At 43.1% G+C, this 14,542-nt stretch overlaps 1 protein-coding gene across 1 annotated transcript in view; it reads left to right on the top strand.

Moving 5' to 3' along the window:
• The first annotated feature begins 992 nt into the window (after nt 1-992).
• Nucleotides 993-14,542, top strand: part of sntb1 (syntrophin, basic 1) — a 41,673-nt gene continuing 28,123 nt past the window's right edge. Inside the window, exon 1 of the mRNA XM_062992555.1 lies at nt 993-1,747. Coding sequence (XP_062848625.1) covers nt 1,252-1,747 — 496 coding nt within the window. The 5' untranslated portion in view covers nt 993-1,251. The remainder of the gene's footprint in view (nt 1,748-14,542) is intronic.

Here is a 14,542-nt window from a genome sequence, read left to right as displayed (position 1 = left end):
AGACTGTGTGATATAATATCAAATTTGGGAACAGCAGGTAGAGGAAGTTGCATGGCAAACTGGGTAAAAATGGAAACGATTATGCTACCCTCTGTGGACTGCTTTAAAACTTTGTAACTTAAATATCCTATAAACCTCTCTCTTATGTTTCCCTGTCCCAACTTTTTTGAGTTGGTTGCAGTCATTAAATAATAAAAAAAACCAAAAAAACAAGTTGGTCAGCAAAAACTTTAAAAGTCATTTATTTGTACTTTTGTAAGTTAAATTACGATTAAAGAGAATTAATCAATCTTGTTTTTACAAAATGTCTCAACTTTTCTTGATTGGGGTATGTCGACAAGTGTCTCAATCTGCACACAAAAGCCTATAAAGTGTGCTTGAAATAGTACACTCGTCATTGGTCAAAATCTAATTAAGCACACTATTTAGTATGTAAGAAGGTATTTGGAACGCTGCCTCTTGTCCTTGTAGAAGTCTGATCCAGTCAACTTCGTGCTGATATATTGATATACAGTATATGAATGTTACGCGTTTTTTTTAAAATATCTATTTAATTCGTTTTTTATTTTCATTTTCATTTTTTTTTTCCTTATTTCCTTTACTCTGAAGTTTTAAGAGTTCTTTACAGTCCAATAACTTTAAGTGGAAACGTCAAAAAACAAATCTTGGTGTGACAGGATTTGTGGTAAAGCTAAGGGCTAAATGAGTGACATTTTCAAAAGTGTGTGTGTGTTTGGGGGGGTAAAATTCGACACAGCGACAAGACTATAGAAACTAGACCGCTGTAAAAGTTTAAAACTTTCGAATAGTTTATAGTCGGTATAATTTTGCTGAACTTGCATTATTCGGGCTCCTATTTTTTTTTTTTTACCTCACAGTCGTGTACAGTTCGAGCTCAGGAATCGATTCATTTAACTCATTTTAATGAACCGATTCGTTCGAATCATCTGTCACTAGTACAAATGTTTTCATTTAGCGACCTACTTCATTTCACTAGGTTTCCGGAGAGGAGCGGTTGCGCGCTTTACACACTCCCGCGGATCTTCTGGACGGACAGGACACATCCCATACAGCTGCTCCACCCAACACGGATATACTCCTTCAGTGTGTGTGTGTGTGTGTGTGTAGTAAGTTTGTTTTGAGCCAGCATGCAGCAGAGTTGCACTCCAACTTTCCCGCAGCGCACCTGAGTTCCGAGTCCGGCACGCGTGTAACTCCACACCGGTGTATATTATCAGAAATGCCCCAACGATGGCGGTAGCGTCCGACATGCGGGTGCACAAGAGTGGCTTCGTGGAGGTTCTGGTCCGGGAGCGATGGCACCGGGTGCTGGCAGAGCTGACCGACGAGTCTCTGTCTCTGAGCTGCGAGGACTCGGCTAGAATAAGCGCGGAGGTGAACGGCGTTCCCAACGGCACCCGGGACAGTCCGGAGAGTCCTGAGACCGGCGCCCGGACTGCGCCCGACTCCCCCGAGCGCGTCCCCGAGACCATCGCCAACAGAAAGCGCTGCGTGCGGGTCGTGAAGCAGGACGTGGGCGGCCTGGGCATCAGCATCAAAGGGGGCAAGGAGAATAAAATGCCCATACTCATCAGTAAGATCTTTAAGGGACTCGCTGCTGATCAGACACAAGCGCTGTATGTAGGAGATGCCATCCTGTCTGTGAACGGAGTCAATCTACGCGATGCCACACACGATGAAGCTGTACAGGCGTTAAAAAGAGCCGGCCGAGTGGTCACACTGGAAGGTAGGTCCAGAGGGGTCTGGGGGAGGGTGGTCAGATGGTTTTAATGACCCTCATTACAGCGGTGGAACAAATGGAAAGTTTTTATTCATTCATTCATTTGCTTATTTGTTTCTTCTTTCATTTTTACTAACCCTCCCTTACCCACCCACACCCCCAGGTACTCACTCACTCACCCACTCACTCACTCACCCACCCACTCACACCCCCAGGTACTCACTCACCCACACCCCTAGGTACTCACTCACTCACTCACTCACCCACACCCCTAGGTACTCACTCACTCACTCACTCACCCACACCCCTAGGTACTCACTAACTCGCTCAACCCCCCCCCCCCAGACATGCACTTACTCACTTACTCACTCACTCACCCACTCACACCCCCAGGTACTCACCCACACAACTAGGTACTCACTAACTCGTTCACTCACTCACCCACACCCCCAGGTACTCACTAACTCACTCACCCAGTCCTAGGCACTCACTCACTCACCCAACCTCAGGAACTCACTCACTATTTCACTCACCTACCCTCAGACACACCCTCACTCACTAACTCACTCACCCACCCCCAGGTACTCACTCACTCACTCACTCACCCACACCCCCAAACACTCACTCACTAACTCGCTCACTCACTAACTTGCTCAATCACTCACTCATCCACACCCCCAGGTGCTCACACACTAACTTGCTCACCCACCCCCAGGCACACAATCCTTCACTCACCCATTCACTCACTCACTCACTCACTCACTCACTCACTCACTCAGGCAGTGACCTGGGGTCACTCATTTGCTCACCAATCCTGGGCAGAAGTACATGATTTTTGGGAGGTTGGATTAAACCCATGCAGACACTGGGTGAACATGCAAAATTTCTTACAGACACCAAAAGCTAGAATGAAACCCAGGACCTTAAGACCGTCGTTGCAGTGTGACAATCACACTAGTGCCTCCCACTTCGAGCTGCCTAAGGATAACAAAGTCTGGAACAGGTTTTTGAAAGCAAGCTGAACTATTTGTTTAACACACTGTACTTCTGTTTTATCTCTACCACAATACAGTGCACTACCAAATAACGTAGAATGTATGAATGTAATGCGTGGTTGGTCCATGTATGTTGCCTTCAGTAGCAGCTACTGACTTTTGCAACAAGTCGTCAGCCAAAGTGAAAACTTGTCATGCGTTTGTTCAAGGACCTTCAAGTTCCTTGTCAAGGAACAAGTGGCTATTGTGGTTACAGACCAAGAAAAAGTGGAGGTCTCATCAAGGCATACCAGGACCAGCAAAGGGTATTTTTATAGGCTGATTTAGGTTCGACTTGATTGCCATAGCAACATGTCTCTGATTAGTCCATTCTCATGGGGAGTGTTGAAGCAGTGGACTGATTTTCACTCTTATTTTTGACACATTGCTTGTATTGAAATAAGGCTTGCAACACACCACACAGTGTGTGTAAACACCCCTTCTAACTATTGTTGTTTTAGCCCGAGGCTGCACAGTGGCATGGCACAGTGGTGTAGTGGGTAGTGCTCACCTCACAACAGTAAGGGCCTGGTTTAGATTGCCCGGAATGTTGGTTTCCTCTAGGTGCTCCAGTTTTCTCCCACAAGTCCACAGGCACGCAGACAGGCCAGTTGAAGCTACTTAAATTACCCTAAATGTGAGTGTGTGTGTGCTCTGAGATGGACTGGCGACCTGTCCGGGGTGTTTTTTTTAACTTTGCCCATTGAATCACACTCGGACTAGGATAAAGCGGTGGTAAACCAAGACGTCAAGACATTGAAAATAAATGATAAGCTTTTAACTTTGTGGCAACAATTTGGGGAAGGCCAGTTTCTGTTCCAGCATGACTGTTTCCCCTGAAAGCAGTGTGGAGAAGCTCCAGTGTCCTGCACAGAGCCCTGACCTTAACCCCATTAAACACTTTTGGGATGAATAGAAACATCCTCTGTGAGTTTGGCTTCCTGGGCCAGCATAAGTGCCTGATCACACAAATACTCCTTTTTTTGCCTTAATGGGCACAGATTCCCACAGACATTTCAAAATCATGTGGAACATCTTCTAGAAGAGTGAAGCCTGTCATAGCCACGAAGATGGACAACTCCATATACACCGATCAGGCATAACTTTATGACCACCTTCCCAATATTGTGTTGGTCCCCCTTTTGCTGCCAAAACAGCCCTGCAACTGGGATGCACTGTGCATTCTGACACCTTTCTATCAGAACCAGCATTAACTTCTTCAGCAATTTGAGCTACAGTAGCTCGTCTGTTGGATCGGACCACACGGGCCAGCCTTCGCTCCCAACGTGCATCAGTGAGCCTTGGCCGCCCATGACCCTGTCGCCGGTTTACCACTGTTCCTTCCTTGGACCATTTTTGATAGATACCTACCACTGCAGACCGGAAACACCCCACAAGAGCTGCAGTTTTGGAGATGCTCTGACCCAGTCGTCTAGCCATCACAGTTTGGTTCTTGTCAAACTCGCTCAAATCCTCACGCTTGTTCATTTTTCCTGCTTCTAACATCAACTTTGAGGATAAAATGTGCACCTGCTGCCTAATATATCCCACCCACTAACAGGTGCCGTGATGACGAGATAATCAGTGTTATTCACTTCACCTGTCAGTGGTCATGGAATAGGAAGTCTGAGCTGGATCTGAGCTTTTAAAAAGATTTTATTTATACGTTGAGTTTACAGTGTTGTTGTTGGTGTGTTCCATCTCTGGCTTTTTTATTGATGATTTTAGGTATAAAATGTATTTTTCACAGCCAGGTTCTGCAATTCATCTTAAATGCCAAGGCCAGTGTAGTAATCTTTTATAGAACTGAAGTGCAGAGTCCAGAGTAACTCCAGGCAGTCCACCTTCTTCTAAGTATCCCAATTCTTACACACCTAAGTCAGATAATTCTACATATACAACATTATACAGCTTTTATCACACGGATCAGGTGCTTCTAGTAATAAAACAGAGCAAAAATGTGGTCTACGTAGGCAGCCCTGCTGACTGTAGCAGGCTCAAGCGTAATCTCACAACATGAGAAATGAGTAAAGCCGTGTCGGGGCGTCGCAAATGAACTGGCTCAATCGGTGGGTGTATTGGACTGTGGTTAATGCATTTAGATTGTTTGCGGTCAGTGAACCCTGGGCCAGTATGCTGGATCGAGCGCAGTCATCTAAAAGGGATTTCGCAATGGAGACAGTGCAGCAGAATAAGACTGATTGTGGTTGTGCTTAATGAGGTCTTAGTCATCTCAACCACAACACGAACAAAATGTGCTGAATAAATAACGGCAGTGCAGCGGCATTTAGTGACAAAGTGACTTCTAGAAGCGACTAAATACAATATGAGCAATTAACGGTTCAGAGCCTTGCTCAGGGGCCCGACAGTGGCGATTTGATGGGTGGTGGGTTTAAACCAGCAGCCTTCTGATTACTAACCCAGTACCTTAACCACTGATCTACCACAGCCATGTAGCTTTTGAGCTTTTGCTAATCTGTAAGTTTTGGACAACAGAAGTTTGTTCTTGGTTTTGCTCCTAGACTTTCAGAAATGTCACTGACCTTCACTGTGTGTGTGTGTGTGTGTGCGTGCGTGTGTGCTATGCAGAAAAGGCGTGTTAATCATTTCCACACTGTCAGTCATTCTGCTATACTGTTGTTTTTTCGACCTTTGTTGGCCTTGAGCTCTGTAACAGCGTTCCACACACAGTCCCGTACCACACCTGGTCCTTCCCTCGTGCTTTGCTGAACACAGATGTGTCTTGCACATTGTTTACTCACCGCTGACCAGATGTGTCAAGTCTGGGCTCCTGTCTGGTCTCTGATCTGGTGTGAATAAAGCATTTGTTGGGAAGGGCAGGGAGTAGGGGGGTATATACATGACACAACGTTTGACTAGAACATAGACATACTTTACGGTTATACAGTTACTGACTGTAACACATAACTTTGTAGTCCATCAGTTCAAAGGGACAACAGTGACCAGATGTTATTGGGTGGTGGACATTTCTCAATACTGCAATGATGCTAACATGGTACTGACATAGTGTGTGTCACTTGATAATAATATTGGGTCTGTCTGCCTTGCTGCCTACTGCCTACCTGGGCAGCTGCCTCAGTAGAGCGGATTCTAATAAGACATCGAACTCATAAGGCGGATTATTAAGACACACTACTTAGACAGTGATTACGTCACCACAATTTTGCTTACTAAGCTAACACAGTTAGCCTCAGGCCATTCAAACCAATAGGCAGAGGCGGCACAACCCGCTAGCATACCAGCTAACATCTCCCTCCGTGTACCAAAAACGGTTTAACTGTTACTGATACTTGTGCACCTTTTATACAAATTAAAAATCAATGAGAATTTATTTACATTTGAAAAGAACTCAGTTGGTTGCTGCGCATTCCTCGGCCATATTTTTAATTTTTTGTGAGAAAAGTTGTGCCGCACTGAATGCTGGGATTGCCTTCATTGCTAAGAAAGCATAGGATTCTCCCTCATTATTCAGTCAGATTATCACTTAGAATTAAGGCACCTCAGAAGGCAGCATTTTAAGGTATCTAAGAATTTAGACATGCCTTCTTCTCTGGAGCAGAGGATGACGTAAAATGCGTCTATGTAGAGAGATCACCAGGTTGTTATCATTATTCCTAGAACATTCTCCTGTCAACAATATGATGAATAGTGTTTCTCTAGAACATCATGTCTTCTGTTTGGATCTTCAGGCTTTTTAATGGCTTGTTGATCGTCCCCTTTGGTGTTTCCATCCGTTTTGTTGCTGGCTGTCCTCTTTCTCATTTACCTTCAACTCTTCCAAGCATTATCGTCTTTCCATTATATTGGTTCTCCTCATAATGTGTCCAAAATCAGAGAGCTTTAGTCTGGTTATCAGGGCTTGGAGTGAGAGGTTAGATTTGATTCAATCAAAGATCCCTCTTCTTTGTCATCCAAGATACTCTCAAAAGTGCTTATCCCAACCACTCAAGTGCTTCAGAAGCTGAAGAGCTGGAGAGCAGGAACCTAGCGTGAGCTCAGATAAGGTCCCAGATAAGGTCCCAGATAAGGCGAGCTTTGATGTTTGATCTACTGGAGGTATGCAGGAAAAACACACAGCATGTGATCAAATGCAGGAATAACTGCGTAAGTGTCCGACTGTGAATGGCCCAGATAAAAATTCTAAATGTACGCTTCGATGTGCTTGTTTGTTTGATGTTCAGACCGAGGGGAAAACAACAAACTGTACAGTCTGTCTTAATGAAACCCTAGAATTCAGTTAAATTCTGAAATGCCGGCATCATTAGATTATCTGTGTCCCAACTTGGTGCACAAAATTCAGACAATGTTTTATGTAAATGTCTGGGAACATACAACCCCAAATCAGAAAAAAGTTGGGACAGTATGGAAAATGCAAAGAAAATAATAACACAGAGTTTCTTACATTTACTTTGACTTTTATTTGATTGCAGACAGGATGAACCTGAGATATTTCATGTTTTATCTGCTCAACTTCATTTCATTTGTTAATGTAACTCAGTTCCTGCATTTCAGGCCTGCAACACATTCCAAAAAAAGTTGGGATGGGGGCAATTTAGGGCTAGTAATGAGGTGAAAAAAACTAAATAATGATGTGATTCTAACTAGGTGATGTCAACAGGTGATTGTAATCATGGTTTGGTACAAAAGCAGCATCCAGGAAAGGCTGAGTCTTTGATGAGCAAAGATGATCAGAGGATCTCCAGTTTGTCAACAAATATGTGAGAAAATGATTATTTAAAAACAATGAACCTTAAAGAAAGATGGGAAGGGATTTGTATATTTCTCCCTCTACAGGGGATAACATCATTAAACGATTTAAGGAATCAGGAGGAATTTCAGTGCGTAAATGCCAAGCTTAAGCTGAAGGCCTGTGATCTTTGATCCCTCAGACGGCACTGCATCAAGAACTGCCACTCAGCAATATCTGATATAACTACATGGGTGAGGGATTACTTTGGCAAACCTTTGTCACACACAATACAGAGTTACATGCACAAATACCACTTAAAACTTTGCTGTGCTAAAAAGAAGCCTCATGTTAACCATGACCAGAAGCAGCGTCAATCTCTCTGGACTCTGAGACATCTAGGATGGACCATCACACAGTGGAAACGTGTATTGTGGTCAGATGAATCAGCATTCCAGGTCTTTTTTGGAAAAATGGACGCCATGTGCTCCGGACCAAAGATGAACAGGACCATCAAGACTGTTATCAGCAACACGTCCAAAAGCCAGGGTCTGTCATGGTATGGGGTTGTGTCAATTCCCTTGGCAAAGGTCATTTACTCTTTTGTGATGGCAGCAATAATGCAGAAAAGTACATTGAGATCTTAGAGCAACATATGCTGCCTTCAAGACGTCATCTTTCATGCATTTTTCAACAAGACAATGCAAAACCACATGCTGCACACATGACAAAGGCATGGCTGCGGAAGAAGAGGGTACGGGTACTGGACTGGCCTGCCTGCAGTCCTGTCCCCAATAGAGAATGTGTGGAGAATTGTGAAAGGAAAAATGCGACACGACGACCCCGTACTGTTGTACCATCTTAAGACGTGTTTGCAGGAAGAACGAGACAAAATAAAAGCTGAAACACTAAATCGCTTGGTCTCCTCGGTGCCAAAACCTCTTTTAAGTCTGGTGAAAAGGAATGGCAACATTACAAAGTGGTAAATGCTTTACTGTCCCAACTTTTTTTGGAATGTGTTGCAGGTCTGAAATGCAGGAATGGATGTTTATTAATAAATGCAATGAAGTTGAGCAGATAAAACATGAAATATCCTCATCCTGTCTGTAATGAAATAAGAGTCAAAGTAAATGTATTTTCCATGGGTTGTAAAATAGAATCAAAATGCTTGTATTTATGTATTGTGTAACCTAAATCCCTCTGACAGTGCCTAAATGATTCGACTAGTTTAAGTAATGCACTAGTTTGCTGTCAATATTGTAATGTTTTCATTTTTTGGAGGCTTAACAATTCACAATAGTTTTTGTTTCCCAATACGTCAGTCATTACTGTACAATAAACATCATCCAACCATTATAAATTCCTTTCACCACCGTCTGGTCTGCTTAATAATGTTCTAATTCAGTTCAATTCATTTAAACAGCGCTTTTTTTTTCACTAAGCAGCTTGCCAGTAATCTGCGTCTAGACGCCCGATGAAGTGAAAGTAGCCATGCAAATGCTCCCAAAACACTAAAACTGACACAAACTGATTCTCGAAAAAGAAGAACCAGTCTGTCAGGGAGTGGTCAGATACACAGTGATTTACACGAGAACAAAAAGTAAAAGGTCAGATTCAAATCTGTGGGAGTTAACATGGCGTTGGTTCCCCATTTGCTGCTATAACAGCTTTTTGACAGCCAGGATTCACTTCTGCTTAGCAATAAGAGCTTTTTGTGAGATATGACGCAAATGTTAATTTATTTAGCATTTACAGTATACACCAATCAGCCACAACATTAAAACCACCTCCTTGTTTCTACACACATTGTCCATTTTATCAGCTCCACTTACCATATAGAGGCACTTTGTAGTTCTACAATTACTGACTGTACTCCATCTGTTCCTCTGCATGCTTTGTTAGCCCCCTTTCATGCTGTTCTTCAATGGTCAGGACTCTCCCAGAGCCACCACAGAGCAGGTATTATTTAGGTGTTGGCTCATTCTCAGCACTGCAGTGACACTGACATGGTGGTGGTGTGTTAGTGTGTGTTGTGCTGGTATGAGTGGATAAGACACAGCAGCGCTGCTGGAGTTTTTAAACACCTCACTGTCACTGCTGGACTGAGAATAGTCCACAAACCAAAAACATCAAGCCAACGGCGCCCTGTGGGCAGCATCCTGTGACCACTGATGAAGGTCTAGAAGATGACCAACTCAAACAGCAGCAATAGATGAGCGATCAGTGTCACTGCAGAGCTGAGAATCATCCACTACCCAAATAATACCTGCTCTGTGGGGGTCCTGACCATTGAAGAACAGGGTGAAAACAGGCTAAAAAGTATGTAGAGAAACAGATGGACTACAGTCAGTAATTGTCGAACTACAAGTGCTTCTATATGGTAAGTGGAGCTGATAAAATGGACAGTGAGTGTAGAAACCAGGAGGTGGTTTTATTGTTATGGCTGATCGGTGTACAGTCTAAGCAAGTCAGTGCTAGGGTCTTGCTCAAGAGCCCAACAGTGGCAACCTGGTAGTGGTGGGGTTTGAACCAGCAACCTTCTGCTTACTAGTCCAGTACCTTAGCCACTAGGCTACAACATTATGAGGCCTGCCCACAGTCACTGTCCCACCTCGGCCTTTAGATCTTAGGGCTAAGGCTAAGGTCAGGGATTAGTGGGGCCCAGTCAAGCCTTTTCCAAATCTAGATTGGAAGGTGGCAAGGGCTACAGTATAATGCCCAACAGCAATGCCATTAATGGCATGCAAGGGGCCATTGAGAAGCAGACATTGGCTGTTACTGTTTCTTTATGGACTTTCCAGTAAGTACTATAATAAATACTGTCTGTCCTGGTTAACTGTAGGTGCTGTTAATGTGAAGTGAAATCCTTCAGTAGCAACAAAAGATCAGCTGTGAACCAGCATTGGAAATGCAGTGGCCCAAGTTTGTGCCAATTTGGTTTGGCAGACTTGGAGTACGCCCAGTCATACCCTTAATTTAAAGCCCCAATTAGCAACAGGTGTGTCTGTCGTTAGAAGCAGGGCTTTGTCCTCAGGAACTATATAAAACATTCGAACAGGATGTCCAAGTTAAGCAATTTGGCCAGATTGAAAGACATTGAGTACAAAGTCTGGCTCGGGTCATGTGATGCTTGATAGTGCAGCCGAAAATCTGAAATTACACTCGTACAAGGAGTCGTTTGTTGCTCTGTCCGAATGTTCTAGGCTGTGTCTCAAATTAGGTGTTTTTTACAAGGGGGCTTGATGAGACAATGACCGCCATTCTTCACGAATCTGATGGACTGTAATGACGAGGAACGCAGGCCAGTAGATTCAGCGTGCGCTCAGCCACAATGCTCTCTATTGTCTGAGGAAATAATTACACAAAGAATTGTCTGGGTAAAGATGTACACTTGAATCAAGGACTCGATGCTCTAAGTAAACATGCAAGCATTCAAGCATTCAATCCCGGCGTGGAGCGAAAACATTTCACAGACACCAGAACAATAAAACACAGATGACGAAACGCTCAGGAACTCCTGGCACGTGTCCAGCAATAACAGTCACGCTAAAGACGTGATGCAACCTTGTTTAGAGTTTTGCCAGTCTGCTGGAATCACCTGGATTTCTGCATGAATAAAATCAGTGATTTATCCTCAGCCAGGTCTTAATTATACACCGAACTCATGACACACAAACAAACTAAAAGTACATTTCAGGTCTATATTAAGCTCCCTGATTGTTATAATTGCTTCCCAATCCACGTGGGAAAAGGTTATGTAAACTCTTCATTAATGAAGGAAGGCAGCCTCGTTTTACAGCTGTGTGATCTGCAGATCAGAACTGCTCGATGCGACCGTGAGGAGGAATTCAGGAGTCTATTCTGTCATTTCTTGCATAATCAGCATCTTATCGGGACTAAAGTCTATACTTTGACTCTGTCATTTCAAAACACAGACTTTCTTGCGCACACACACACACACACACACACACACACACACTGTTTTGTTGTTGATTTACTAGAACCCATGCCAGACCTCACGTCAGTACAATAATCTGGAATTCTCCTGTAAAACGGCTCAATTTATTTCTTTATTTTTTTAAATAATAGAAATGGTTTAACTTTTTTTTTTTTGCACGGCAGTGGACTTTTTCTTAAAGAAACCGGTGTGTGAGTGGTTTTATTTCTGGTGTGTGTAAAGATCTTTATGCTATATGGCCAAAAGTATTTGGACATGAGCTTGTCGGACATCCCATTTCAAAATCAGATGGTATTAAATTAGAGTGACCACAGTTTACATGAAAAAAGTTGTCTACAGGATAACCATCGCTAAGCCAGGTATTATTGGTTGGCGCTGATGGTGGGTAAGGTACCTGACTTGTAATTAGAAGTTGCCAGTTCAAGCCCCAGCACCACCAAGTTGCCATTTTTGGGCAAGGCCTCAACCCTCAATTGCTTAAATTGTATTTAATGATGATTGTAAATTGCTTTGGATAAAAAGATGTTTGTAAATAGATGAAGACTGAGCAAACGTGGAAAACATGATACATTTGGTTGAAAACCAACGTTGCTCATCATCGTGGCTGTAGTTATGTTGTGGAGATTGTTCTTTTCAGCAGCATGGACTGGGTAAACTGATCAGGGTTAAAAGCAGGATGCGTAAAGCAAAAAAAAACGGCAATCCTAAAAAAAAGTCCTTAGAATACTGCCAAAGCTACACTGCAGAGTCTCAAATCCAAGGATAAGTTAGAATGGCCAAATCAAAGGCCAAATCTCAATCAAAACAATTTGTGGCAGGTAATTAATGTTCTGACAGAGTTTAAACAATTTTACCTATGAAAAACATTGCTATCAGACACATGATTGGCTGTTTTTAAGGGCCGGGACACTGACTAAACATGGTTTATTCCTAACTGCTGCAGTTACATGTGGCGTGTGACGATTGCGATCTTTCACAGTCAGGAGCGGAAGGGCTGCAGCAGTAGAGGAGAATTACAATCAGATAATTGGACACGACTAGTTTGGAGAAAATTGGGTAGAAAATGAATAAATAGAAAATTTGAGGATCCAGCCATGCAAAGCTGGTAGAGACATGTCCCTGAAATTATGCAGCTGTAGGCAGAGGTGGTTCGACTAAATATTGACGCAGGTGGGTGAATACTTGTACATCCAACAAATGTCTGCACTTTTGTTTAATCAAGCTTTGTGTCGATAAAAAATAACAGAGATGAACAAACACCAATCATTTATTTCCAGCTCATGTGCTCTATACAGGAGCCACATAATAACCAAGTGATGAATGAAATGCCTGGTGGAGTCTTATGTTCAATCCCAATCCCCAGCTGCTGTTCTCCCCTTGTCTGAATGTGTTTCCTAGGGGAACTCCTTGTGTAAGTGGGATTTAATATATGCGTGATACTCTCTGATGGACTGGGACCCTGTTCAGGATGTATCCATGCTTTGAATTTGTGTTTGGTGTGACCTGAAATACCAGTTTGTACTGCCTTCACTCGACTTTTGTTGACCTTTAAGGTGTGTGTTTGTGTTAAAGGGGCAGATGAGCCTCATGTCCCAATAGCTCCATACAGAAAAACCTGGTAACCTTTGAGGTGTACTCTAAATGTGTATTCTTGTAGTACATACCATTAAAAACACAAATGGTATTGAAATAGAATGACCTGTATGTGATCTTTTCAGCTAATAGAACAGCCACTCCTCTGAGAAGGCTTCTCACAAGACTTTTCTATGGGGATTTGTGCCCATTCAGTCAAAAGAATATTTGTATGGCTGTGCACTGATGTTAGTCAGGAAAATCTCAATTATGCCGTTGAGTGGATTGAGGTCAGGGCTCTGTGCAGACCACTGGAGTTTCTTCATGACTTTGCTTTGTGCAGAGGGTTACAGTGTTGCTGGAACAGGAAAGGACCTTTCATCAACTATTGCTTGACAGTAGAAAGCATATAGTTTCCTCTGTATAACTGATTTATTACTCCTGTTAGCAATGTTTGTGGCTGAAACACATAAATTCACTAATTAGAAGGTGTGTCACAATACTTTTGCCCATGCAGTGTACACTGAAGAAGGTCTAGAAGATGACCAACTCGAACCACAGCAATAGATGAGCGATCGTCTCTGACTTTACATATACAAGGTGGAGAAACTAGGTAGGAGTGTCTAATAGAGTGGACAGTGAGTGGACACGGTATTTAAAAACTCCACTCATACCAGCACAACACACACTAACACATCACCACCATGTCAGTGTCACTGCAGTGCTGAGAATGATCCACCACCTAAATAATACCTGCTCTGTAGTGGTCCTGTGGACTACAGTCAGTAATTGTAGAACTACAAAGTGCTTCTATATGGTAAGTGGAGCTGATAAAATAGACAGTGAGTGTAGAAACAAGGAGGTGGTTTTAATGTTATGTCTGATCGGTGTATATGGCAGTTTGGTGGTCGAGTGGTGCAGAGGTCTAACACTCACACGCCACTGCAGAGTGGTCAAAATCATAAGTTCAAATCTCAGCAGAGCCACTGACCGGGCCGTACGTCCACACAATTGACTGTCTTTGAGGGAGGAAAGGTTGGATGGGGTGTTCTTCCACTGCCTCTGTGATATGTTTGCCAAAACATATTTATGGAACATTGTGTCAGAAGTGGTGCTGACGTGACCTTTTCTCAGCACATTGTTGCTAAATGTCTGTAGTGATTGTACAAAATCATCTGATAAATGTTCTCATAAAGACTCACCACTGACAGAATTTTGCAGTTGCATTGAACTTCTCAGTTTGGCGTCTTTCTGAGCATGAAAGTAACAGCTAGTCTTGTAAAATCAGCTGATCAGCACATTCACATGCAGGTGATGCACGTTTCAAACCTCTGCCCTGAAACCACATGCAGATCTGGAAGGTGCTATTTCATGTGTTTAGGAGCGAGTGTTTCTGCTTTGATTTTCTCAGTAGTCGTACTGTACTGTGCATTGTTACACCACACACACACACACACACACACACACACACACACACACGTTTCCTTCCTTCTCACATAAGAGCTAACTAACCAGCATCATCTTTTCCT

The sequence above is a fragment of the Trichomycterus rosablanca genome, chromosome 3 (genome assembly GCF_030014385.1).
Source record: "Trichomycterus rosablanca isolate fTriRos1 chromosome 3, fTriRos1.hap1, whole genome shotgun sequence".
NCBI lineage: Eukaryota > Metazoa > Chordata > Actinopteri > Siluriformes > Trichomycteridae > Trichomycterus > Trichomycterus rosablanca.
The sequence above is the reverse complement of the archived record's forward strand: the minus strand, read 5'-3'. Positions and strand labels throughout refer to the sequence as shown.